This window comes from Oncorhynchus mykiss, chromosome 18, assembly GCF_013265735.2.
Source record: "Oncorhynchus mykiss isolate Arlee chromosome 18, USDA_OmykA_1.1, whole genome shotgun sequence".
NCBI lineage: Eukaryota > Metazoa > Chordata > Actinopteri > Salmoniformes > Salmonidae > Oncorhynchus > Oncorhynchus mykiss.
Window position 1 is genome coordinate 51,746,312 of NC_048582.1, and position 26,378 is coordinate 51,772,689.

General features: G+C 45.2%; 1 protein-coding gene across 9 annotated transcripts in view; it reads left to right on the forward strand.

The window, feature by feature from the left end:
* The window catches only part of LOC110496473 (triple functional domain protein), a 122,027-nt gene that overhangs the window by 78,874 nt on the left and 16,775 nt on the right, over window positions 1-26,378 (forward strand). For 4 of the 9 annotated variants that reach the window (XM_036953054.1, XM_036953056.1, XM_036953059.1 and 1 more), the window contains 27 exons: window positions 129-303; window positions 2,460-2,655; window positions 3,942-4,108; window positions 4,345-4,464; window positions 4,796-4,987; window positions 7,025-7,174; window positions 7,256-7,370; window positions 7,494-7,609; window positions 8,691-8,813; window positions 8,958-9,155; window positions 9,441-9,556; window positions 10,056-10,122; window positions 10,398-10,507; window positions 10,693-10,762; window positions 11,793-11,882; window positions 11,977-12,069; window positions 12,395-12,506; window positions 12,652-12,842; window positions 14,187-14,288; window positions 17,466-17,495; window positions 18,863-19,014; window positions 19,132-19,231; window positions 19,469-19,712; window positions 20,139-20,249; window positions 20,721-20,905; window positions 21,474-21,644; window positions 25,737-25,832. In XM_036953054.1, coding sequence (XP_036808949.1) covers window positions 129-303; window positions 2,460-2,655; window positions 3,942-4,108; window positions 4,345-4,464; window positions 4,796-4,987; window positions 7,025-7,174; window positions 7,256-7,370; window positions 7,494-7,609; window positions 8,691-8,813; window positions 8,958-9,155; window positions 9,441-9,556; window positions 10,056-10,122; window positions 10,398-10,507; window positions 10,693-10,762; window positions 11,793-11,882; window positions 11,977-12,069; window positions 12,395-12,506; window positions 12,652-12,842; window positions 14,187-14,288; window positions 17,466-17,495; window positions 18,863-19,014; window positions 19,132-19,231; window positions 19,469-19,712; window positions 20,139-20,249; window positions 20,721-20,905; window positions 21,474-21,644; window positions 25,737-25,832 — 3,592 coding nt within the window. Of the gene's footprint in view, window positions 1-128; window positions 304-2,459; window positions 2,656-3,941; window positions 4,109-4,344; window positions 4,465-4,795; window positions 4,988-7,024; window positions 7,175-7,255; window positions 7,371-7,493; window positions 7,610-8,690; window positions 8,814-8,957; window positions 9,156-9,440; window positions 9,557-10,055; window positions 10,123-10,397; window positions 10,508-10,692; window positions 10,763-11,792; window positions 11,883-11,976; window positions 12,070-12,394; window positions 12,507-12,651; window positions 12,843-14,186; window positions 14,289-17,465; window positions 17,496-18,862; window positions 19,015-19,131; window positions 19,232-19,468; window positions 19,713-20,138; window positions 20,250-20,720; window positions 20,906-21,473; window positions 21,645-22,774; window positions 23,014-25,736; window positions 25,833-26,378 lie in introns of those variants that run through there. The other 5 variants (XM_036953058.1, XM_036953060.1, XM_036953055.1 and 2 more) reach the window with 4 other exon arrangements.

The following is a 26,378-nucleotide window of genomic DNA, read 5'->3' on the forward strand; positions in this document are numbered from 1 at the left end:
TGTGTGTGTGATTATACAATGATTGAAGCAGTGCCAGTGAAATTACCGCTGCACCGAATAAGGTGTGTGTGTATGTCCTTTATGTATTTTCTTCAGTGTGTGTGTGTGTGTGTTCTCTCGTGTCGTAGGGACTCTGCTATCTCCAGTAACAAGACTCCCCACAACAGCTCTATAAACCACATAGAGAGTGTTCTACAGCAGCTGGACGAGGCCCAGGCTCAGATGGAGGAGCTGTTTCAGGAGAGGAAGATCAAACTAGAACTCTTCCTGCAGCTACGCATCTTCGAGAGGGACGCCATCGACGTGAGTGTGTGGCAGAGGTGGTTCCTGTGAAGTACCCTTGTCTCTTCTTTAGCGCAGTCTCCTCACCTCGTGTGTGTATATCTTCACCTTATGTGTGTGTGTGTCTCCTCACCTCGTGTGTGTATCTTCACCTTGTGTGTGTCTCCTCACCTCGTGTGTGTATATCTTCACCTTATGTGTGTGTGTCACCTCACCTCGTGTGTGTATATCTTCACCTTATGTGTGTGTGTCTCCTCACCTCGTGTGTGTATATCTTCACCTTATGTGTGTGTGTCTCCTCACCTCGTGTGTGTATCTTCACCTTATGTGTGTGTGTGTCTCCTCACCTCATGTGTGTATCTTCACCTTATGTGTGTGTGTGTCTCCTCACCTCGTGTGTGTATCTTCACCTTGTGTGTGTCTCCTCACCTCGTGTGTGTATATCTTCACCTTATGTGTGTGTGTCACCTCACCTCGTGTGTGTATATCTTCACCTTATGTGTGTGTGTCTCCTCACCTCGTGTGTGTATATCTTCACCTTATGTGTGTGTATATCTTCACCTTATGTGTGTGTGTCTCCTCACCTCGTGTGTGTATCTTCACCTTATGTGTGTGTGTGTCTCCTCACCTCATGTGTGTATCTTCACCTTATGTGTGTGTGTGTCTCCTCACCTCGTGTGTGTATCTTCACCTTGTGTGTGTCTCCTCACCTCGTGTGTGTATCTTCACCTTATGTGTGTGTGTGTCTCCTCACCTCATGTGTGTATCTTCACCTTATGTGTGTGTGTGTGTGTCTCCTCACCTCATGTGTGTATCTTCACCTTATGTGTGTGTGTGTCTCCTCACCTCGTGTGTGTGCAAGTTTTTCCTTATATGTGTACTTGTATGTATCCACACCTGTCTCAGTCTTTGTCTCTGTCTCTTGTCCCACTCTCTCTCTGTTTTTCTCAGATCATCTCAGACCTGGAGTCTATATATCTCACCTATCTCTCTCTCTCCCTCCCCCTAGATCATCTCAGACCTGGAGTCTATATATCTCACCTATCTCTCTCTCTCCCCCTAGATCATCTCAGACCTGAAGTCTATATATCTCACCTATCTCTCTCCCTCCCCCTAGATCATCTCAGACCTGGAGTCTATATATCTCACCTATCTCTCTCTCTCCCTCCCCCAGATCATCTCAGACCTGGAGACTATATATCTCACCTATCTCTCTCTCTCTCTCCCTCCCCCAGATCATCTCAGACCTGGAGACTCTATATCTCACCTATCTCTCTCCCTCCCCTAGATCATCTCAGACCTGGAGACTATATATCTCACCTATCTCTCTCTCTCCCTCCCCTAGATCATCTCAGACCTGGAGTCTATATATCTCACCAACTCTCTCTCTCCCTCCCCTAGATCATCTCAGACCTGGAGACTATATATCTCACCTATCTCTCTCCCTCCCCTAGATCATCTCAGACCTGGAGTCTATATATCTCACCTATCTCTCTCTCTCCCTCCCCTAGATCATCTCAGACCTGGAGTCTATATATCTCACCTATCTCTCTCTCTCCCTCCCCTAGATCATCTCAGACCTGGAGTCTATATATCTCACCTATCTCTCTCTCCCTCCCCCAGATCATCTCAGACCCGGAGTCTATATATCTCACCTATCTCTCTCCCTCCCCCTAGATCATCTCAGACCTGGAGTCTATATATCTCACCTATCTCTCTCCCTCCCCCTAGATCATCTCAGACCTGAAGACTATATATCTCACCTATCTCTCTCCCTCCCCTAGATCATCTCAGACCTGAAGTCTATATATCTCACCTATCTCTCTCCCTCCCCTAGATCATCTCAGACCTGGAGTCTATATATCTCACCTATCTCTCTCCCTCCCCCTAGATCATCTCAGACCTGAAGTCTATATATCTCACCTATCTCTCTCTCTCTCTCCCCCCAGATAATCTCAGACCTGGAGTCTATATATCTCACCTATCTCTCTCTCTCTCTCCCCCAGATCATCTCAGACCTGGAGTCTATATATCTCACCTATCTCTCTCTCTCTCTCCCCCAGATCATCTCAGACCCGGAGTCTATATATCTCACCTATCTCTCTCCCTCCCCCTAGATCATCTCAGACCTGGAGTCTATATATCTCACCTACCTCTCTCTCTTTCCCTCCCCCTAGATCATCTCAGACCTGGAGTCATGGAACGAGGAGTTGAGTGTTCAGATGAGTGAGTTTGATACAGAGGACCTAACCTTGGCAGAACAGAGACTCCAGCACCACGCTGACAAGGCCCTGACCATGAACAACCTGACCTTTGACGTCATCCACCAGGGACAGGAACTGTTGCAGTACGTCAATGAAGTACAGGCCTCTGGTGAGTAGCAGTACACACGTGTGCACAACAGAGCTTACATTGTCAGATATGCAGACACACACACACACACACACACACAGAAAATTAGCTACTGTGATAGCCCGTTTTGTAGGAGGAGTGGAATGACTTGCTCTCTCTCCTTGCCTTCCTCTCCCTCTCTGCTCTTTTCCCACCTCTCCCTGTCCTCTCCCTGTCCTCTCCCTATCTTCTCTTTTCCTACCTCTCCCTGTCCTCTCCCTCTCTTCTCTTCTCTCACCTCTCCCTGTCCTCTCCCTCTCTTCTCTTTTCCCATCTCTCCCTGTCCTCTCCCTATCTTCTCTTTTCCCACCTCTCCCTGTCCTCTCCCTGTCCTCTCCCTCTCTTCTCTTTTCCCACCTCTCCCTGTCCTCTCCCTGTCCTCTCTTCTCTTTTCCCAACTCTCCCTGTCCTCTCCCTCTCTTCTCTTTTCCCATCTCTCCCTGTCCTCTCCCTGTCCTCTCCCTCTCTTCTCTTTTCCCACCTCTCCCTGTCCTCTCCCTATCTTCTCTTTTCCCACCTCTCCCTGTCCTCTCCCTCTCTTCTCTTTTCCCATCTCTCCCTGTCCTCTCCCTCTCTTCTCTTTTCCCACCTCTCCCTGTCCTCTCTTCTCTTTTCCCACCTCTCCCTGTCCTCTCCTTGTCCTCTCTTCTCTTTTCCCACCTCTCCCTGTCCTCTCCCTCTCTTCTATTTTCCCATCTCTCCCTGTCCTCTCCCTCTCTTCTCTTTTCCCATCTCTCCCTGTCCTCACCCTCTCTTCTCTTTTCCCACCTCTCCCTGTCCTCTCCTCTCTTCTCTTTTCCCACCTCTCCCTGTCCTCTCCCTGTCCTCTCTTCTCTTTTCCCACCTCTCCCTGTCCTCTCCTTGTCCTCTCTTCTCTTTTCCCACCTCTCCCTGTCCTCTCCCTCTCTTCTCTTTTCCCATCTCTCCCTGTCCTCTCCCTCTCTTCTCTTTTCCCATCTCTCCCTGTCCTCCCCCTCTCTTCTCTTTTCCCACCTCTCCCTGTCCTCTCCCTCTCTTCTCTTTTCTCATCTCTCCCTGTCCTCTCCTTCTCTTCTCTTTTCCCACCTCTCGCTGTCCTCTCCCTCTCTTCTCTTTTCCCACCTCTCCCTGTCCTCTCCCTCTCTTCTCTTTTCCCATCTATCCCTGTCCTCTCCCTCTCTTCTCTTTTCCCACCTCTCCCTGTCCTCTCTTCTCTTTTCCCATCTCTCCCTGTCCTCTCTCTCTCTTTTCCCATCTCTCCCTGTCCTCTCCCTGTCCTCTCCCTCCAGGTGTAGAGTTGCTGTGTGACAGAGATGTGGACATGGCTACTCGTGTTCAGGACCTGCTGGAGTTCCTCCATGAGAAGCAGCAGGAGTTGGACGTCGCAGGCGAACAACACAGGAGACACCTGGAGCAGTGTGTACAGTTACGACACCTGCAGGCCGAAGTCAAACAGGTATACACACACACACACACACACACACACACACACACACACACACACACACACACACACACACACACACACACACACACACACACAGATGACACCAAAACCATCAATTGATAGCACATAATTTCCTATTAAATACCAGTAGAAATAATACCATAGTAAATACCAACCAAGTACCAGTGGAAACCGTACTAAAATGCTCTCATGATAACGTCTATCCTGGTTCCTGGTCTGTGCAGGTCCTGGGCTGGATCCGTAATGGGGAGTCTATGCTGAATGCTGGTCTGATCACAGCCAGTTCTCTACAGGAAGCAGAACAGCTACAGAGAGAACACGAACAGTTCCAGCATGCCATCGAGGTGAGCTCATCACTCCGCGACGCAAACACCAACACACATCCTTTTTATACACAACAATAAGTACATATATATATATTCTCTCTTTATGTTTCTTTCTCCCTACAGTAGCTCTATATCCCTTTAGCCTTGTTTAACCAGCCTGATCTCACAAGCTCAGATTTCACTTCATCTCTCCCACTTTCTCTGGCTTTCCCCCCTCCTGTTTACCTTTTCCCTCGCTCATTTCTTTAAACATATCTGATATTCTAGAATAAAACTCTACTATAAGGTGCAACACAGAGCTACGATATTCTGTGTCTCTCCTCATCCCTCTCTGCTCTCCTCCTCGTAGAAAACCCACCAGAGTGCTCTGCAGGTGCAGCAGAAGGCTGAGGCGTTACTCCAGGCCAACCACTATGACATGGACCTGATCAGAGACTGTGCTGAGAACGTAGCGTCCCACTGGCAGCAGCTCATGTTGAAGATGGAGGACAGGCTGAAGCTGGTCAACGCCTCTGTAGCCTTCTACAAGACCTCCGAACAGGTAGGGGGTGCTGTGGCTGTTATAGTTATGGGTTATTATGTAATGACAGGTAGGGAGATAGTACTCTAATAGGTGTTGTAATTCCCTAATAACATCGTTAGATACAGTTCCTTGCGAAAGTATTCGGCCCCCTTGAACTTTGCAACCTTTTGCCACATTTCAGGCTTCAAACATAAAGATATAAAACTGTATTTTTTTGTGAAGAATCAACAACAAGTGGGACACAATCATGAAGTGGAACGACATTTATTGGATATTTCAAACTTTTTTAACAAATCAAAAACTGAAAAATTGGGCGTGCAAAATTATTCAGCCCCTTTACTTTCAGTGCAGCAAACTCTCTCCAGAAGTTCAGTGAGGATCTCTGAATGATCCAATGTTGACCTAAATGACTAATGATGATAAATACAATCCACCTGTGTGTAATCAAGTCTCCGTATAAATGCACCTGCACTGTGATAGTCTCAGAGGTCCGTTAAAAGCGCAGAGAGCATCATGAAGAACAAGGAACACACCAGGCAGGTCCGAGATACTGTTGTGAAGAAGTTTAAAGCCGGATTTGGATACAAAAAGATTTCCCAAGCTTTAAACATCCCAAGGAGCACTGTGCAAGCGATAATATTGAAATGGAAGGAGTATCAGACCACTGCAAATCTACCAAGACCTGGCCGTCCCTCTAAACTTTCAGCTCATACAAGGAGAAGACTGATCAGAGATGCAGCCAAGAGGCCCATGATCACTCTGGATGAACTGCAGAGATCTACAGCTGAGGTGGGAGACTCTGTCCATAGGACAACAATCAGTCGTATATTGCACAAATCTGGCCTTTATGGAAGAGTGGCAAGAAGAAAGCCATTTCTTAAAGATATCCATAAAAAGTGTTGTTTAAAGTTTGCCACAAGCCACCTGGGAGACACACCAAACATGTGGAAGAAGGTGCTCTGGTCAGATGAAACCAAAATTGAACTTTTTGGCAACAATGCAAAACGTTATGTTTGGCGTAAAAGCAACACAGCTCATCACCCTGAACACACCATCCCCACTGTCAAACACGGTGGTGGCAGCATCATGGTTTGAGCCTGCTTTTCTTCAGCAGGGACAGGGAAGATGGTTAAAATTGATGGGAAGATGGATGGAGCCAAATACAGGACCATTCTGGAAGAAAACCTGATGGAGTCTGCAAAAGACCTGAGACTGGGACGGAGATTTGTCTTCAAACAAGACAATGATCCAAAACATAAAGCAAAATCTACAATGGAATGGTTCAAAAATAAACATATCCAGGTGTTAGAATGGCCAAGTCAAAGTCCAGACCTGAATCCAATCGAGAATCTGTGGAAAGAACTGAAAACTGCTGTTCACAAATGCTCTCCATCCAACCTCACTGAGCTTGAGCTGTTTTGCAAGGAGGAATGGGAAAAAATGTCAGTTTCTCGATGTGCAAAACTGATAGAGACATACCCCAAGCGACTTACAGCTGTAATCGCAGCAAAAGGTGGCGCTACAAAGTATTAACTTAAGGGGGCTGAATAATTTTGCACGCCCAATTTTTCAGTTTTTGATTTGTTAAAAAAGTTTGAAATATCCAATAAATGTCGTTCCACTTCATGATTGTGTCCCACTTGTTGTTGATTCTTCACAAAAAAATACAGTTTTATATCTTTGTTTAAAGCCTGAAATGTGGCAAAAGGTCGCAAAGTTCAAGGGGGCCGAATACTTTCGCAAGGCACTGTAAATACCTCTGTAGCCATCTACAAGTTCATTTAGCTCTAGTAGAGCTAACTAGCTAGTTACGTTAGTAGATTAGCTTCAGTTAAGGAGACTGGCGGAGCCTGTGCTGTGTCCTGTAGGTGTGCTGGAAAGCCTCCTGGAATGTCATGGGAGCTGTGGTGTGTAATGGGAGCTGTAGTTTTAATCCTGCGTTGTGATCTGTAGATGTGCAGTGTGTTGGAGAGCCTGGAGCAGGAGTATAAGAGGGAAGAGGACTGGTGTGGCATTATGGGAGCTGTAGTTTTAATCCTGTGTTGTGATCTGTAGGTGTGCAGTGTGTTGGAGAGCCTGGAGCAGGAGTATAAGAGGGAAGAGGACTGGTGTGGGGGGGCTGACAAACTGGGTCCTAATTGTGAGTCAGATCACGTCACCCCCATGATCAGCAAACACCTGGAACAGAAAGAGGCCTTCCTCAAGGTAAGAACACACACACACACACACACACACACACACGTATACAGCTATGACCCATGTCTCTAACTGTGTGTGCTTCTCTAGGCATGTACCCTGGCCAGACGCAATGCTGATGTGTTCCTGAAGTACATGCACAGGAACAGTGTTAACATGCCTGGGATGCTCAGCCATGTCAAAGCACCGGAACAACAGGTCAAGAGTGAGTATCACACACATACACACACACACTGTGTGGTAATTCTACCTTTTACCTATTCCTAAAGCAACCACAAAACATCAATCTATCTAATTAGTGTAATCTCTGTGTTTGTGTTGCGGTCAGACATCCTGAATGAGTTGTTACAGAGAGAGAACCGCGTTCTCCATTTCTGGACCATGAGGAAAAGACGGTTAGACCAGTGCCAGCAATACGTGGTGTTCGAACGCAGCGCCAAACAAGTACACACACAATTTACACACTCTCTCTAGCTCTCTCCATCTCTCTCTAGCTCTCCTCATCTCTCTCCATCTCTCTTTAGCTCTCTCCATCTCTCTCTAGCTCTCTCCATCTCTCTCCATCTCTCTTTAGCTCTCTCCATCGCTCTCTAGCTCTCTCCATCTCTCTCCATCTCTCTCTAGCTCTCTCCATCTCTCTTTAGCTCTCTCCATCTCTCTTTAGCTCTCTCCATCTCTCTCCAGCTCTCCAGCTTTCTCCATCTCTCTTTCGCTCTCTCCATCTCTCTTTAGCTTTCTTCAGCTCTCTCCTGCGCTCTTTAGCTCTCTCCAGCTATCTTTAGCTCTCTCCAGCTCTCTCCATCTCTCTTTAGCTCTCTACATCTCTCTTTATCTCTCTCCAGCTTTCTCCATCTCTCTCCAGCTCTCTCCATCTCTCTTTAGCTCTCTCTATCTCTCTTTATCTCTCTCCAGCTTTCTCCATCTCTCTCCAGCTCTCTCCATCTCTCTTTAGCTCTCCATCTCTCTTTAGCTCTCTCCATCTCTCTTTAGCTCTCCATCTCTCTTTAGCTCTCTCCATCTCTCTTTAGCTCTCTCCATCTCTCTTTAGCTCTCTCCAGCTTTCTCCATCTCTCTTTAGCTCTCTCCAGCTTTCTCCATCTCTCTCCAGCTCTCTCCATCTCTCTTTAGCTCTCTCCATCTCTCTTTATCTCTCTCCAGCTTTCTCCATCTCTCTCCAGCTCTCTCCATCTCTCTTTAGCTCTCTCCATCTCTCTTTATCTCTCTCCAGCTTTCTCCATCTCTCTTTAGCTCTCTCCATCTCTCTTTATCTCTCTCCAGCTTTCTCCATCTCTCTCCAGCTCTCTCCATCTCTCTTTAGCTCTCTCCATCTCTCTCCAGCTTTCTCCATCTCTCTCCAGCGCTCTCCATCTCTCTTTAGCTCTCCATCTCTCTTTAGCTTCCTCCATCTCACTTTGTCTTTCTTACTCAAAGCTCTATTCCATTCTCTGTTTCTGTCCTCTCATCTGTAATCTCTGTCTCTTTCTTTACCTTAATGTCCACCTCAATGGTCTGTGTGTGTCCCCAGGCTCTGGAATGGATCCATGACACCGGAGAGTTCTACCTGTCAACACACACCTCCACCGGCTCCAGTATCCACCACACACAGGAGCTGCTGAAGGAGCACGAAGACTTCCACATCACAGCCAGGGTAGAAAAGAACACGCGCCGCACACACACACACACACACATATTCATGTCATACATGTTTTTGACCAAACATTACACATTTTAAATCAAACCCTATCTCTCTCCCCTCTCTCCTCCTCCCCATCCCTCCCCCCTCTCCCTCCAGCAAACCAAAGAGCGTGTGAAGCTGCTGATCCAGCTAGCAGATGGTTTCTGTGATAAGGGCCATAGTCACGCTGTGGAGATAAAGAAGTGGGTGACAGCGGTGGACAAACGCTACAGAGACTTCTCCCTGCGTATGGACAAGTACCGGACCAGTCTGGAGAAAGCACTGGGCATCTCATCTGACTCTAACTCCAAGGCTGTGAGTCAAGGGGGTTGGGACGGTGGGGGGGGGGGGGTGAGGTGGGGGGGGGGGGGGGTGAGGTGTCTATATAATGGTTGCTGGAAACCATTATGAAGAATGATCTCTGCACACTGAAGATGGCTTTAAGCAGAAGCATTGGTCCCTTCCCTAATAATAATAAAATAACTACGCTCTTTATAAGTACTTTTTGGATACTTTTTGGGATTTACATTTTTTGTAAATCATCTCTCCCCATGTCTCTCCAAACTTCTCCCTCCATCCCTCTCTCCCTCTCTCTGTCAGAGTAAGGATCTCCAGTTGGACATAATTCCGGCCACACCTCAGGGGTCAGAGGTCAAGCTGAGAGACGCGGCTCACGAACTCAACGAGGAGAAACGCAAGTCCGCTCGCAGGAAGGAGTACGTCATCACTTCCTCTTAACTTCCTGACACCGATTTAGATCAGTGACACTCATAATCAAGCAAGCCCAAAAGCCAATCAACCAGTCATCCCCACTCATCATGTCATAACTACAACTGCAGTACTACTACAGGACACACACACACACACACACACTAAACAGCCACAACTAGACACGACTTTGACACGATTAATCCGTGTAAATGGACAGAGCAGAGGGACTAAAAGTATTCTATTGATAATGATATGAATCAGCAAAAGAGGCTAACCATGTGTGTCTGTGTGTGCGCGTGTCTGTGTTTGCGCACGTGTCTGTGTGTGCGCGCATATTTGTGTGTGTGCGCGTGTCTGTGTGTGCGCACATGTCTGTGTGTGCACGTGTCTGTGTTTGCGCACGTGTCTGTGTGTGCGCACATGTCTGTGTGTGCGCGTGTCTGTGTTTGCGCACGTGTCTGTGTGTGCGCCCGTGTTTGTGTGTGCACGCTTGTGTGTATGTAGGTTCATCATGGCTGAGCTGATCCAGACAGAGAAGACCTATGTGAGAGACCTGAGGGAGTGTACGGACGTAAGTAAACCTAGTCTCTCTCTTTGTCTGCCCCCTTACCTATAGTGGGATTCTGCTGCCACTGTCTGGTGCCACCTTGTGAAATTTTAACACAACACACGTGGACAAACATCTGACCAACATGGAAGACCAATAACACAACACATGCACATATAACATGTAGGTTTGCCGTGTAGATTTCCGTTAAATGCAGCAGCTGTGACTCAATGGATCGGATATATCTGGCCCCTCCGTGTGTGTGATCTAACCCCCTCTCTCCATCCTCCTCCCTCCAGACGTACCTGTGGGAGATGACAAGTGGGGTAGAGGAGATCCCTCCTGGCATCGTCAACAAGGAACACATCATCTTCGGGAACATGGTGGACCTCTATGAGTTCCATCACAAGTAAGTCCCGCTCCCTGAGTCATTGTCCCTGTACATCCACAACAAGCTATATCCACTATCAGGTTCATTTCCAGTGCTGAAGCTTTGTATACTAACAGGAGTTATTCTCTGCTTTTATGGTGTTCGCTCACATCCTCTCGCTCTCTCTCTCTTCCTCCCTCTCCTCTTCTCTCCTTTTTCAACAGTATCTTTCTCAAAGAGCTGGAGAAGTATGAACAGCTACCAGAAGATGTGGGCCACTGCTTTGTCACCTGGGTGAGTGAGTGTGTATCCGTTCTTGTCTTTCTCAAGACAAGTGAGTTGGTTCATAAAATGGCCGAATGTAGGTTTGTGATCAAAATCAAATTGCATTTGTCACATGTGCCGAATACAACAGGTGTAGACATTACAATGTTTACTCACAAGCCCTTAACCAATAATGCTTTAGCAAGTTTTAAGGAAAACAAGTTTTAAGGAAAAAGTTAAAGTAACTTGACATCAAATCAAATAAAAAATCAAATGTATTTATATAGCCCTTCTTACATCAGCTGATATCTCAAAGTGCTATACAGAAACCCAGCCTAAAACCCCAAACAGCAAGCAATGCAGGTGTAGAAGCACGGTGGCTAGGAAAAACTCCCTAGAAAGGCCAAAACCTAGGAAGAAACCTAGAGAGGAACCAGGCTATGTGGGGTGGCCAGTCCTCTTCTGGCTGTGCCGGGTGGAGATTATAACAGAACATGGCCAAGATGTTCAAATGTTCATAAATGACCAGCATGGTCAAATAATAGGTCTGGGACAGGTAGCACGTCTGGTGAACAGGTCAGGATTCCATAGCCGCAGGCAGAACAGTTGAAACTGGAGCAACAGCACAGCCAGGTGGACTGGGGACAACAAGGAGTCATCATGCCAGGTAGTCCTGAGGCATGGTCCTAGGGCTTAGGTCCTCCGTCTGTGACATCGGTGAAAAAGATAGAGAATGATTTCTTAGGACAGGTACAAATAAGGATTTCTTAGGACATGTACAAATAATGATTTCTTAGGACATGTAAGGATAGGTGGAAATAGTGATTTCTTAGGATAGGTGGACATAGTGATTTCTTAGGACATGTAAGGACAGGTACAAATAATGATTTCTTAGGACAGGTATAAAGACTTAATATCTCTACTTATATGTGATTGGTCAAAAAGGAAACGCATGCCCTTTTTAAAATTGTATTTATTTATTTATTTAGCCTTTATTTAACTAGGCACTTTTGAGTAGCTACATTTGTTTTAACTCTTTGTTGTGTATCTGTGTGTCCAGGCTGATAAGTTCCAGATGTACGTCAACTACTGTAAGAACAAACCAGACTCCACCCAGCTCATCTTAGAGCATGCTGGACCCTACTTTGACGTGAGTACCCTGCCCTCCTATTGGCCCATACTGTGAGTGACAGCTCTCTGCACCCAATCACACCCAATGTGTTTCTCTGTGTGGGCGTGTACAGGAGATCCAGCAGAGGCACCGATTGGCCAACTCCATCTCCTCCTACCTGATCAAGCCTGTTCAGCGAATCACCAAGTACCAGCTCCTGCTCAAGGTAACCATAGCAACCCCCTTTTATAAAGCACATACACAACCTCTACAAATGTCTGTTTATATTTGCTTATGTTTACATAGTGATGAGCAGGAATGTAGGGACATACCTTTTTATTTGGTGATTAGCTTTTATGCACCCATCACACTAGTTAGCATCAGTGTTTACGTTACATGCCATCTCGGCTGGCGTTCAGCTCATCTTTTTGTTCACCAGTACATCCCAGGTTATGGGTAATCCACCTAATGGGCATATTATCATTCACAATAAATATGACATATTTGCTTTCAAAGGGTATTTGTTGATGGTACCTTTCTGGTGTATGTAGGAGCTGCTGACATGCTGTGAGGAGGGGAAAGGAGAGATCAAGGATGGACTGGAGGTCATGCTCAGTGTCCCCAAGAGAGCCAACGACGCCATGCACCTCTCAATGCTGGAGGGTGAGAGACACATACACACACACGCGCATACACACGTGCACATACACGCACACACTTTCAAAGTCAACAATGCTTATGCACATGCGCATGGTGAAGTAACTCTTTCTTGAACACTCTCTTCCTCCCCCCTCCCCCTCTCCTGTAGGTTTCGACGAGAACATCGAGTCTCAGGGAGAGTTAATCCTGCAGGAGTCCTTCCATGTGTGGGATCCTAAAACTCTGATCCGCAAGGGACGCGAGCGTCACCTCTTCCTCTTCGAGATGTCCCTCATCTTCAGCAAGGAGGTCAAAGACTCCAACGGACGGAGCAAGTACATGTACAAGAGCAGACTTTACGTGAGTACAACATTCTTTCTCTTGTCTCTCTCTCTTTTCTGTTTTAGTCGTTCCCTTTGTCTGTCTCTCTCTCTCTGTCTTTCTTTCTCTTTAGTTGTGTCTCTCTCTCTCTCTGTCTTTCTTTCTCTTTAGTTGTCTCTCTCTCTCTGTGTCTTTCTTTCTCTTTAGTTGTGTCTCTCTCTCTCTCTCTCTCTGTCTTTCTTTCTCTTTAGTTGTGTCTCTCTCTCTCTCTGTCTTTCTTTCTCTTTAGTTGTGTCTCTCTCTCTCTGTCTTTCTTTCTCTTTAGTTGTGTCTCTCTCTCTCTCTCTCTCTGTCTTTCTTTCTCTTTAGTTGTCCCTCTCTCTCTCTGTCTTTCTTTCTCTTTAGTTGTGTCTCTCTCGCTCTGTCTTTCTTTCTCTTTAGTTGTGTCTCTCTCTCTCTCTCTCTGTCTTTCTTTCTCTTTAGTTGTGTCTCTCTCTCTCTCTCTGTCTTTCTTTCTCTTTAGTTGTGTCTCTCTCTCTCTCTCTCTCTGTCTTTCTTTCTCTTTAGTTGTGTCTCTCTCTCTCTCTCTCTCTGTCTTTCTTTCTCTTTAGTTGTGTCTCTCTCTCTCTCTCTCTGTCTTTCTTTCTCTTTAGTTGTGTATCTCTCTCTCTCTCTCTGTCTTTCTTTCTCTTTAGTTGTGTCTCTCTCTCTGTGTCTTTCTTTCTCTTTAGTTGTGTCTCTCTCTCTCTGTCTTTCTTTCTCTTTAGTTGTGTGTCTCTCTCTCTCTCTGTCTTTCTTTCTCTTTAGTTGTCTCTCTCTCTCTCTCTCTCTGTCTTTCTTTCTCTTTAGTTGTGTCTCTCTCTCTCTCTCTCTCTCTGTCTTTCTCTTTAGTTGTGTGTGTCTCTCTCTCTCTGTCTTTCTTTCTCGTTAGTTGTGTGTCTCTCTCTCTCTCTTTCTTTCTCTTTAGTTGTGTCTCTCTCTCTCTCTCTTTCTTTCTCTTTAGTTGTCTCTCTCTCTCTCTGTGTCTTTCTTTCTCTTTAGTTGTGTCTCTCTCTCTCTCTCTGTGTCTTTCTTTCTCTTTAGTTGTCTCTCTCTCTTTCTTTCTCTTTAGTTGTGTGTCTCTCTCTCTCTCTTTCTCTTTAGTTGTGTCTCTCTCTCTCTAGTTGTGTCTCTCTCTCTCTCTCTCTTTCTTTCTCTTTAGTTGTCTCTCTCTCTCTCTCTCTCTCTCTCTCTCTCTCTCTCTCTCTCTCTCTCTCTCTCTCTGTTTCTGGTGTGTCATTGGCTAGAAATAGACAGATACGTATTGCATATTGCCAAAGGAATTCCTATAAAATGGCAGTAATTTGTCTCCAAAATGGCAGTAATTTGTCTCCCTCTCTCCAGACGTCAGAGTTGGGGGTAACAGAGCACGTTGAGGGAGACCCCTGTAAGTTTGCTCTGTGGGTGGGACGAACCCCCACCTCCGACAACAAGATCGTACTCAAGGTAAGAACATAGAAGAATACCTCTCTCCTTTCTCTTTCTTTTCTCTTTCCTCTTCTCCTCCTCTCCTCTTCTCCTCCTCTCTCTCCCTCCTCTCTCTCCCTCCTCTCTCTCTTCTCCTCCTCTCTCTCCCTTCTCTCTCTTCTCCTGCTCTCTCTTCTCCTCCTCTCTTCTCTCCTCTCCCTCTCATTTCGCTCTCTTTTCTCTTCTCCTCGCCTCTTCTCCCCCTCTCTCTCTCTCTCTCTCCTCTTCTCCTCCTCTCTCTTCCTTCTCTCCTCTTCTCCTCCTCTCTCTCTCTTCTCCTCCCCTCCGTCTCTCCTCTCCCTCTCCTTTCTCTATTTTCTCTTCTCCTCCTCTCCTCCTCTCTCTCCTCACCTCTCCTCTCTATCTCCTCTCTATCTCCTCTCCTCTCTCTGCCTTATTACTCTCCTCACCTCTCTTCTCTCTCTCCTCACCTCTCCTCTCTCTCTCCTCACCTCTCCTCTCTCTCTCCTCACCTCTCCTCTCTATCTCCTCTCCTCTCTCTGCCTTATTACTCTCTCCTCTCCTCTCCTCTCCTCTTCCTCTCTCTGCCTTATTACTATCTCCTCACCTCTCCTCTCTATCTCCTCTCCTCTCTCTGCCTTATTACTCTCTCCTCATCTCTCTTCTCTCTCTCCTCACCTCTCCTCTATCTTCTCTCCTCTTCTCCTCCTCTCTCTCCCTTATCTCTCTCCTCTCCTCTCCTCTCCTCTTCCTCTCTCTGTCTTATTACTATCTCCTCACCTCTCCTCTCTATCTCCTCTCCTCTCCCTGCCTTATTACTCTCTCCTCACCTCTCCTCTCTCTCTCCTCACCTCTCCTCTCTATCTCCTCTCTATCTCCTCTCCTCTCTCTGCCTTATTACTCTCTCCTCACCTCTCTTCTCTCTCTCCTCACCTCTCTTCTCTCTCTCCTCACCTCTCCTCTCTCTCTCCTCACCTCTCCTCTCTCTCTCCTCACCTCTCCTCTCCTCTCTATCTCCTCTCCTCTCTATCTCCTCTCCTCTCTCTGCCTTATTACTCTCTCCTCTCCTCTCCTCTCCTCTTCCTCTCTCTGCCTTATTACTATCTCCTCACCTCTCCTCTCTATCCCCTCTCCTCTCCCTGCCTTATTACTCTCTCCTCACCTCTCCTCTCTCTCTCCTCACCTCTCCTCTCTATCTCCTCTCTATCTCCTCTCCTCTCTCTGCCTTATTACTCTCTCCTCACCTCTCTTCTCTCTCTCCTCACCTCTCCTCTCTCTCTCCTCACCTCTCCTCTCTCTCTCTCCTCACCTCTCCTCTCCTCTCCTCTCCTCTCTATCTCCTCTCTATCTCCTCTTCTCCTCCTCTCTCTCCCTTATCTCTCTCCTCTCCTCTCCTCTCCTCTCTATCTCCTCCTCTCCTCTCCTCTCCTCTCTATCTCCTCCTCTCTCTGCCTTATTACTCTCTCCTCACCTCTCCTCTCTCTCTCCTCACCTCTCCTCTCTATCTCCTCTCCTCTTCTCCTCCTCTCTCTCCCTTATCTCTCTCCTCTCCTCTCCTCTCTATCTCCTCTCCTCTCTCTGCCTTATTACTCTCTCCTCACCTCTCCTCTCTCTCTCCTCTCCTCTTCTCCTCCTCTCTCTCCCTTCTCTCTCTCCTCTCCTCTCTATCTCCTCTCCTCTCTCTGCCTTATTACTCTCTCCTCCTTTCTTTTACTTTCCTCTCCTCACATCCCATCTTTTCTTTTCCGTCTCTTCTCTTCTCCTCCCCCCTTTTCATCTTCCCCGTTTGATTGCATGACTCTATGCTGCTGTCTGGTGGATGTGAAGCTTTGTGTGAAGCTTCGTATGTGCTTCTCTGTTTCTTGTTTCTCTCTGTATTTCTCTCCCTCTCTCGATCTCTATACGTATGTTACCCTAGTCTCTTTATCTCTCTGTGTTCTGTCTGATGACTGTTCTATCATACAGTCTAGTCTAGTACAGTACATCTGTTACCCTGGTCTCTTTATCTCTCTGTGTTCTGTCTGATGACTGTTCTATCATACAGTCTAGTCTAGTACAGTACATCTGTTTCCCTGGTCTCTTTATCTCTCTGTGTTCTGTCTGATGACTGTTCTATCATACAGTCTAGTCTAGTACAGTACATCTGTTACCCTGGTCTCTTTATCTCTCTGTGTTCTGTCTGATGACTGTTCTATCATACAGTCTAGTCTAGTACAGTACATCTGTTTCCCTGGTCTCTTTATCTCTCTGTGTTCTGTCTGATGACTGTTCTATCATACAGTCTAGTCTAGTACAGTACATCTGTTACCCTGGTCTCTTTATCTCTCTGTGTTCTGTCTGATGACTGTTCTATCATACAGTCTAGTCTAGTACAGTACATCTGTTACCCTGGTCTCTTTATCTCTCTGTGTTCTGTCTGATGACTGTTCTATCATACAGTCTAGTCTAGTACAGTACATCTGTTACCCTGGTCTCTTTATCTCTCTGTGTTCTGTCTGATGACTGTTCTATCATACAGTCTAGTCTAGTACAGTACATCTGCGTCTTGGGCCGTTTTGTTTATGTTTGTATCTCTGAATATTAACCGTTCGTTCGCTAACCAACCGTGGGCTACCAACCAATGCTTACGCCAACACCACTGACATGAACTTTAACCCCTAAACTCCAACAATTCTTCAAGCTCCCACACGCTCCCACTACATTCTATATCCTTTGTATGGAGTCGAGGCCTATACATATTTATTGTCTAGAAAAATGGATCTCTTCTTTTTTTTTATGATTTGACACCTCACATGTTGACCCTCTTTCTTTAATTTTCCTTCTCTCTCTCCCATCTTCCTTTCTTCCTCTTTCCATCGCTCTCTCTTTTTTCTCTCCTTACCAAACTCAACATCTTACTTTTTTGAACACCCACCTCCAAAGCTAGTTTTAATACGGAAGCTTTATGTTTGTGCCAGTGGTTGTAAAAGTATGTTTCCCTGCTCCTAACCCGATGTGTCTAACACAGTGTATTGACTCTGTTCCTATTCTGCTCATCTACCTGTGCTGCCCATATTAACCATTAACTGGCCACCACCAAAATACTGGGACTGTTGTCCGTTTGTCATCTCCAGACATTCTGTCCTCATATAAAATGTCATATAAATGAACTAAAAACAAAACAGTGAAATTCTCTATTCTATATTTGAACCAAAGCCAAGTCAGGGATGCAAACATGGATCAATGGTGAGTAATACTGTACTAACTAGCCTAACACCTAACACAGCCCTCAGCTGCATCTCAATAGTCTACTGTGGAATTCTCTCTGTCTCCTCTCCTACTCTCCCTTTTCTGTTTCAATGTCCACACTAGCTTACTACTTAGAATGAAGCCATGTGATGCGCATGCATTCTAAATGGTATGCTAATGTGGGTATTGGAATATAACTGTTCATTCTAAATGGTATGCTAATGTGGGTATTGGAATATAACGGTTCATTCTAAATGGTATGCTAATGTGGGTATTGGAATATAACGGTTCATTCTAAATGGTATGCTAATGTGGGTATTGGAATATAACGGTTCATTCTAAATGGTATGCTAATGTGGGTATTGGAATATAACTGTTCATTCTAAATGGTATGCTAATGTAGGTATTGGAATATAACGGTTCATTCTAAATGGTATGCTAATGTGGGTATTGGAATATAACGGTTCATTCTAAATGGTATGCTAATGTGGGTATTGGAATATAACGGTTCATTCTAAATGGTATGCTAATGTGGGTATTGGAATATAACGGTTCATTCTAAATGGTATGCTAATGTGGGTATTGGAATATAACGGTTCATTCTAAATGGTATGCTAATGTGGGTATTGGAATATAACGGTTCATTCTAAATGGTATGCTAATGTGGGTATTGGAATATAACGGTGCATTCTAAATGGTATGCTAATGTGGGTATTGGAATATAACGGTGCATTCTAAATGGTATGCTAATGTGGGTATTGGAATATAACGGTTCATTCTAAATGGTATGCTAATGTGGGTATTGGAATATAACGGTTCATTCTAAATGGTATGCTAATGTGGGTATTGGAATATAACGGTTCATTCTAAATGGTATGCTAATGTAGGTATTGGAATATAACGGTGCATTCTAAATGGTATGCTAATGTGGGTATTGGAATATAACGGTGCATTCTAAATGGTATGCTAATGTGGGTATTGGAATATAACGGTTCATTCTAAATGGTATGCTAATGTGGGTATTGGAATATAACGGTTCATTCTAAATGGTATGCTAATGTGGGTATTGGAATATAACGGTTCATTCTAAATGGTATGCTAATGTAGGTATTGGAATATAACGGTGCATTCTAAATGGTATGCTAATGTGGGTATTGGAATATAACGGTGCATTCTAAATGGTATGCTAATGTGGGTATTGGAATATAACGGTTCATTCTAAATGGTATGCTAATGTGGGTATTGGAATATAACGGTGCATTCTCCAGTGGGGTCTATGGACCTGTTTAGACTAAAATATGACTTCAGAGACCGTGGTGATTTTGGGAATTAACCTTTGACCCTTTCTCCCTGGCCAATGGCAGGCGTCGAGCATTGAGAACAAGCAGGACTGGATCAAACACATCAGGGAGGTGATTCAGGATCGAACCATCCACCTGAGAGGAGCTCTGAAGGAACCCATACACATCCCTAAGTCTGCCACCGCCAAGCATCACAAGGGACACCGCAGGTACAGGTACACGAGTGCATTAGTATACTATACACACCTACACACACAGAGACACACATACACTTATATGCGTGTATACACACACACACACACTGACCTCTGTCTGTGTTTGGGGTTTGATAGGGATGGAGAGGACTTGGACAGCCAGGGTGATGGCAGCAGCCAACCAGACACCATCTCTATTGCCTCACGCACCTCACAGAACACACTGGACAGTGACAAGGTGAGCACACACACACACACACTCTGGTCAACTCTCTGGCTGCACAGAACATAGACGGGTGAGAACAGCACACAGTATTTCTAAAATGACGTTTTATCATGAAGAGAAGGCTTCAGTTGAAAAGGACCTGAGGACTTTGTTGCCTGCTTTACCCTCGTAGGGGAATGATGTAATAATGATCCACCTCCTCCTAGGATACTACATTCCCCCTGACCATCTCTCTCTCCTCTCCTCCAGCTGTCCGGTGGCTGTGAGCTGACCGTGGTGATCCATGACTTCATGGCTGGTAACAGCAACGAGCTGACCGTCCGGAGGGGCCAGACTGTGGAGGTCCTGGAGAGGTGCCATGACAAGCCTGACTGGTGTCTGGTGAGGACCACGGACCGCTCCCCTGCCCACGAGGGACTGGTACCCTGCACCATGCTCTGCATCGCCCACTCACGCTCCTCCATGGAGATGGAGGGGATATTCAACCATAAAGGTGGGTGAGGAGATCTGTAGTAGGGGACAGCGTCTTTTGAGTTTCAGAAAGTCCTATATTTAAGCAATAAGGCCAGAGGGGGTGTGGTATATGGCCAATATTCCACGGCTAAGGGCTGTTCTTATGCATCACGCAACGCGTAGTGCTTGGTAAAGCCCTAGGCTGTGGTATATTGGTCATATACCACAAACCCCCGAGGTGCCTTATTGCTATTATAAACTGGTTATCATCGTAATTAGAACAGTAAAAAAACTAGTTGTCATACCCGTGGTAAACGGTCTGATATACCACGGCTGTCAGCCAATCAGCATTCAGGGCTGGAACACCCCAGGTTATAATAATGGTTATTATTAAATGTGTTATGGGTGTGTTCAAGACTTTGATAACCTCTCTTTCGCTCTCCCTCCTCCCCCTCCTCCTATCCAGACACTCTGTCAGTGTGTAGTAATGACTCCATCATGCCAGGCTCCTCTGCCACCCTGCAGCCCGGGCATCACGGCATGGGCTCACACACCTCGCCCGGACCTAAACGACCAGGTAATCACACACACCTCGCCCGGACCTAAACGACCAGGTAATCACACACACCTCGCCCGGACCTAAACGACCAGGTAAACACACACACCTCGCCCGGACCTAAACGACCAGGTAAACACACTCACCTCGCCCGGACCTAAACGACCAGGTAAACACACTCACCTCGCCCGGACCTAAACGACCAGGTAAACACACTCACCTCGCCCGGACCTAAACGACCAGGTAAACACACTCACCTCGCCCGGAACTAAACAACCAGGTAAACACACTCACCTCGCCCGGACCTAAACGACCAGGTAAACACACTCACCTCGCCCGGAACTAAACGACCAGGTAAACACACACACCTCGCCAATTTTTTACAAAGGGATTGAACAAACAGTTCTAAATTCACAGTGGTGGAAAAGGAGAAGGTGTGTGATTGTGTGTGCCTAGATGTCAGTGTTAACATTCTCTACCGCCTTGTCCCAGGTAACACCCTGCGTAAGTGGCTGACCAGCCCAGTGCGTCGTTTGAGCAGTGGCAAGGCAGACGGGCACGTGAAGAAGCTGGCGCACAAACACAAGAAGGTGAGGAAGAGTGGCGAGATGACGGGCAGCACCCAGAAAGACTCTGACGACAGCGCTGCTACACCCCAGGACGAGACTGTGGAGGAGGTAAGGGGGAGACCTCAAAGTCTTCTGTGTGTCTGTGTCTTCTCTTTCCCTCTACCCTCTCTCCTCTCTCTACCCTCTCCTCTCTCTACCCTCTCCTCTCTCTACTCTCTACTCTGTCTGTCTCTATCTCTATCTAACCTCTTTCCTTCTCCCCTCTCTCTACCCTCTCCTCTCTCTACTCTCTACTCTGTCTGTCTCTATCTCTATCTAACCTCTTTCCCTCTCCCTCTCCCTCTCTCCTCTCTCTACCCTCTCCTGTCTCTATCTCTATCTAACCTCTTTCCCTCTACCCTCTCTCCTCTCTCTACCCTCTCCTCTCTCTACTCTGTCTGTCTCTATCTCTATCTAACCTCTTTCCCTCTACCCTCTCTCCTCTCTCTACCCTCTCCTCTCTACTCTGTCTGTCTCTATCTCTATCTAACCTCTTTCCCTCTCCCTCTCTCCTCTGTCTGTCTCTATCTCTATCTAACCTCTTTCCCTCTCTCCTCTCTCTACTCTCTCCTCTGTCTGTCTCTGTCTCTATCTAACCTCTTTCCCTCTCCCTCTCTTCTCTCTCTCTCCTCTACAGAGAGTGCGTAACGAGGGCCTCTCTAGTGGGACCCTGTCCAAGTCCTCGTCCTCTGGGATGCAGAGCTGTGGAGAGGAGGAGGGTGAGGAGGGGGCCGACTCTGTACCCCTACCACCCCCCATGGCCATCCAGCAACACAGCCTACTGCAGCCTGACGCACAGGACGACAAGGTAAGGGTTAGGGGAGAGGGGAGGTAGAGAATAGGTCAGCCTGACTCTCAGGAGGGTAAGGTGGAGGGGTGGGGAGGGGGGTAAAGGAAAGAGAGCCGAGGTCAACTGGTAGACACATCAAAAATGACAGATCGGTTTATAACCAGTAACAACCCTAAACTACCCCCATTTCAACTACCCTTCATTTGAGAAAGAAGACTGATAATAATATTTGATTAATTCAATGTTTTTTGTTGTTGTTAATAAAAATAGTACAAAATGTACCCTTGAACAAGGCACTTAACCCTAACCCTAACCCTAACCCTTGAACAAGGCACCTAACCCTAACCCTAACCCTAACCCTTGAACAAGGCACTTAACCCTAACCCTAACCCTAGACCTAACCCTAACCCTAACCTTAACCTTAACCCTAACCCTAACCTTAACCCTAACCCTAACCCTAATCCTAACCCTTGAACAAGGCACCTAACCCTAACCCTAACCCTTGAACAAGGCACTTAACCCTAACCCTTGAACAAGGCACTTAACCCTAACCCTAACCCTTGAACAAGGCACTTAACCCTAACCCTAACCCTAACCCTAACCCTTGAACAAGGCACTTAACCCTAATTGCTTCTGTAAGTCTCTCTGGATAAGTGTCTACTAAATGACTACAACGTGAATCGAAGATCTCCCACCCAGCGAACTCATCCTTTCTGTTACGGTTTCTCTCTCCTATGATTTAGTCATGAGTTTGATTATTTTGTTATTATATTCTACAGACAAACATTACATCAATTTGAGTTAGTTGTCTTATCACGTCCTTCTTAGCAGGGGCCATAATTCACAAAACGTCTCAGCGTAAGAGTGCTGATCTAGGATTGGGTCCCTTCTCTTATTCATTACGATGAAAGGCAGAAGTGATCCTACTCGGAGACGACTCTTTGTGAATACAGGCCTCAATGTGTTATGAAACATTGAGGCTGCTATTCGAATAGAAAGGAAATGCACCCGTTACTGTAGCCGTCGTGGAGTCACCTTGTCTTGGTACAGCAGCGTTTTTCTCTGACACTAATTTGTGTTTCTCTTTTTGTTTTTGTTTCCGACTGTATCGTTGGTTTGCTGTCTGTTGACTGTTTACCATGCTGTAGCATTATCTTGATTTATGTCCTGTCTTTGCTTTGTCTCAGTTTCCATACCTCTCCATCTCCTGAAACAATCCTTCCATCTCTCTTTCCCTCCTTTTCTCTTCCCTCGATACTTCAGTTCTCTCTCCTCTCTCTCTCTCACATTCTCTTTCGCTCTCTCTCTTTTCCCCCTATCGGTAACTGTACTATAGACGTAGTGGCTGTTTTTCTTCCGGTTCTTCTTATGAAAGTTAGTTGAAGGACAACAGATGTAGAATTTTTACGCCGTTCCTGTCTTCTAGGTCTTTCTAGGTTTCTCTCTGAGGAAAAGGACACTCTTCCAAACGTCTCTCTCTCTCTCTCTTTTATTCTGCCTGCCTTACTCTCGCTTGCTCTCTCAGCCTCTCTTCTATGCCCAAATCTGCTCACTCTCTGCTCTCAGTATCTGCAGGGCTTTTATTCAACTATAGAATTACTCCCTCTCTCCATCTGTATTTTTAGTTTGGATTATTTTACATTTTATCATCATCAGACTAGTTCCTTCAAAAAACGACATTACATTTTATTATGCACTTTTACATTTATTTTTTTTTTAAATTATTTATCTGCCTCGTTGCCTGGTAACTCCTCTGTTTGTTGCGTGATTGCACCCTCAGAATAACTCGGAGGCACACGCAGAACTGAGTAGGTAGAAGTCTCTAGAGGCTGATGCAAGGTCAGTTTTGCGTTCTTTCACACTATTCCGGATAAAATTGGTGCAAACTGATCCTAGATCTGTACCTAAGGGCAACGTCTTGCGTTCGGAACACTCGTACAGACAAACCGATGAATCAGACCCCCCTTACTCCCTCCTCCTCACCCCTCCTCACCCGTCTTCACCCCCTGTGTGCGTTAACCCCATTGCACCGTGTGATTAATTGGCACCTACTGTAAGCCCTGGTGTGGCCAGAGGGTACAGCCCAACACCCCACCACACACAGACCCTTAGTGGGGCACAGCACAGTCTGGAGACAGCACAGCAAGGGTGAGACTCTCTCATACACTTTATTGTCCCTCCTTTCTTTATCAATGTCCTTCTGCAGTGTACAGTTCATATTTAACTCATCTCACATCTTTATTTTGTATTCTCTGATTCTTTAAAGCTCATATCTTACGCTTAACATCTCTTTTTTCTCTTTCAATGGCCAGTTCCAGTTCATTATCGTTTATATATGTTTTCCAATTCCCTTATTATTATTATTATTATTATTATTATTATTATTATTATAATGAGTTCACATCTCATATACTTTCTCTTTTTTACATCTCCTAACATTAACCTCTCTCATTTACACTCTCTTACACTTTCTCTTTTTTACATCTCCTAACATTAACCTCTCTCATTTACACTCTCTTACACATTCTCTTTTTTACATCTCCTAACATTAACCTCTCTCATTTACACTCTCTTACACTTTCTCTTTTTTACATCTCCTAATATTAACCTCTCTCATTTACACTCTCTTACACTTTCTCTTTTATATCTCCTAACATTAACCTCTCTCATTTACACTCTCTTACACTTTCTCTTTTTTACATCTCCTAACATTAACCTCTCTCATTTACACTCTCTTACACTTTCTCTTTTTTACATCTCCTAACATTAACCTCTCTCATTTACACTCTCTTACACTTTCTCTTTTTTACATCTCCTAACATTAACCTCTCTCATTTACACTTTCTCTTTTTTACATCTCCTAACATTAACCTCTCTCATTTACACTCTCTTACACTTTCTCTTTTTTACATCTCCTAACATTAACCTCTCTCATTTACACTTTCTCTTTTTTACATCTCCTAACATTAACCTCTCTCATTTACACTCTCTTACACTTTCTTTTTTACATCTCCTAACATTAACCTCTCTCATTTACACTCTCTTACACTTTCTCTTTTTTACATCTCCTAACATTAACCTCTCTCATTTACACTCTCTTACACTTTCTCTTTTTTACATCTCCTAACATTAACCTGTCTCATTTACACTCTCTTACACTTTCTCTTTTTTACATCTCCTAACATTAACCTGTCTCATTTACACTCTCTTACACTTTCACTTTTTTACATCTCCTAACATTAACCTCTCTCATTTACACTTTCTCTTTTTTACATCTCCTAACATTAACCTCTCTCATTTACACTCTCTTACACTTTCTTTTTTACATCTCCTAACATTAACCTCTCTCATTTACACTCTCTTACACTTTCTCTTTTTTACATCTCCTAACATTAACCTCTCTCATTTACACTCTCTTACACTTTCTCTTTTTTACATCTCCTAACATTAACCTCTCTCATTTACACTCTCTTACACTTTCTTTTGTACTTCTACTTTCTGACTTGCACACCTGTGTAACCTCTTTCCTGCTCTTGTTTTTCAATGTCATAGATTTGACCTCGTTCCTAGGAGACTCATTGCAGACTGTTTTCCCCTTTTGTCACGTTAAGCACTTTCTTTTAGTGATCATAGATTCACTATACCCTTCAACTTCATATCAGAACCTCTTTCTTGTTCTGGTCAACATTGGATCCTTCATTGAGAGCAGAGGATCAAAATACAACCGTAACGGTAACATTGTAGAGGTAGACTAAGAGAGATGACGTCATCGTAAACAAACCAACATCCGACTTAGACATCACCAACATACAGGCTACATTTGTACCTGTCATTAAATGTACTGTATGCCTCAGGAATATTTGGGGATCTATCCAGAAAAAAAAATGTTTTCTTAAATTGTCTTTTCAGTAGTTTTGGGTCCATCTCTCCAGATGAAATGTTTTTAATTTTCTCCCTTGAAAGGGTGTTCCACAAGTGAACTTTTATTGATTGGTTGTTTGATGGATAACTGAACTGGAATGGTATTAAATGAAGCCTTTAGCCAAATCATGTAGTAAGACTACGCTGAGGGGAATATGTTAACACCTTTCTCCCTGCATCCCTGTCCAGAGCTCCTCCCGCCTGTCCGTCCGGCCGTGCAGTTCTGAGACGCCCAGCGCAGCAGAGCTGGTGAGCGCCATCGAGGAACTGGTCAAGAGCAAGATGGTGAGGACTATGGCTGTGGTGGTCATAACATTTTGTCAGCCGGTTATTGTCATGCAAAAGACTGCCGTTCTCACGGTAATTGTCCGTTAATTAACATGCAGTGCATTCGGAAAGTATTCAGACCCCTTGACTTTTTCCACATTTTGTTACATTACAGCCTTATTCTAAAATGGATTAAATAGTTGTTTTTTTAATGACAAAGCAAAAACAGATGTTTAAAAACAGTTGCAAATGTATTAAATATAAATAAGTAATCAGACCCTTTACTCAGAACTTTGTTGAAGCACCTTTGGCAGCGATTACAGCCTCAAGTCTTCTTGGGTATGACGCTACAAGCTTGGCACACCTGTATTTGGGGAGTTTCTCCCATTCTTCTCTGCAGATCCTCTCAAGCGCTGTCAGGTTGGATGGGGAGGCTTGTTCATTTAGCAGACAAGACATGTGTATAAGTCCTGTGCCATTATTATATATAGTGGGGCAAAAAAGTATTTAGTCAGCCACCAATTGTGCAAGTTCTCCCACTTAAAAAGATGAGAGAGGCCTGTA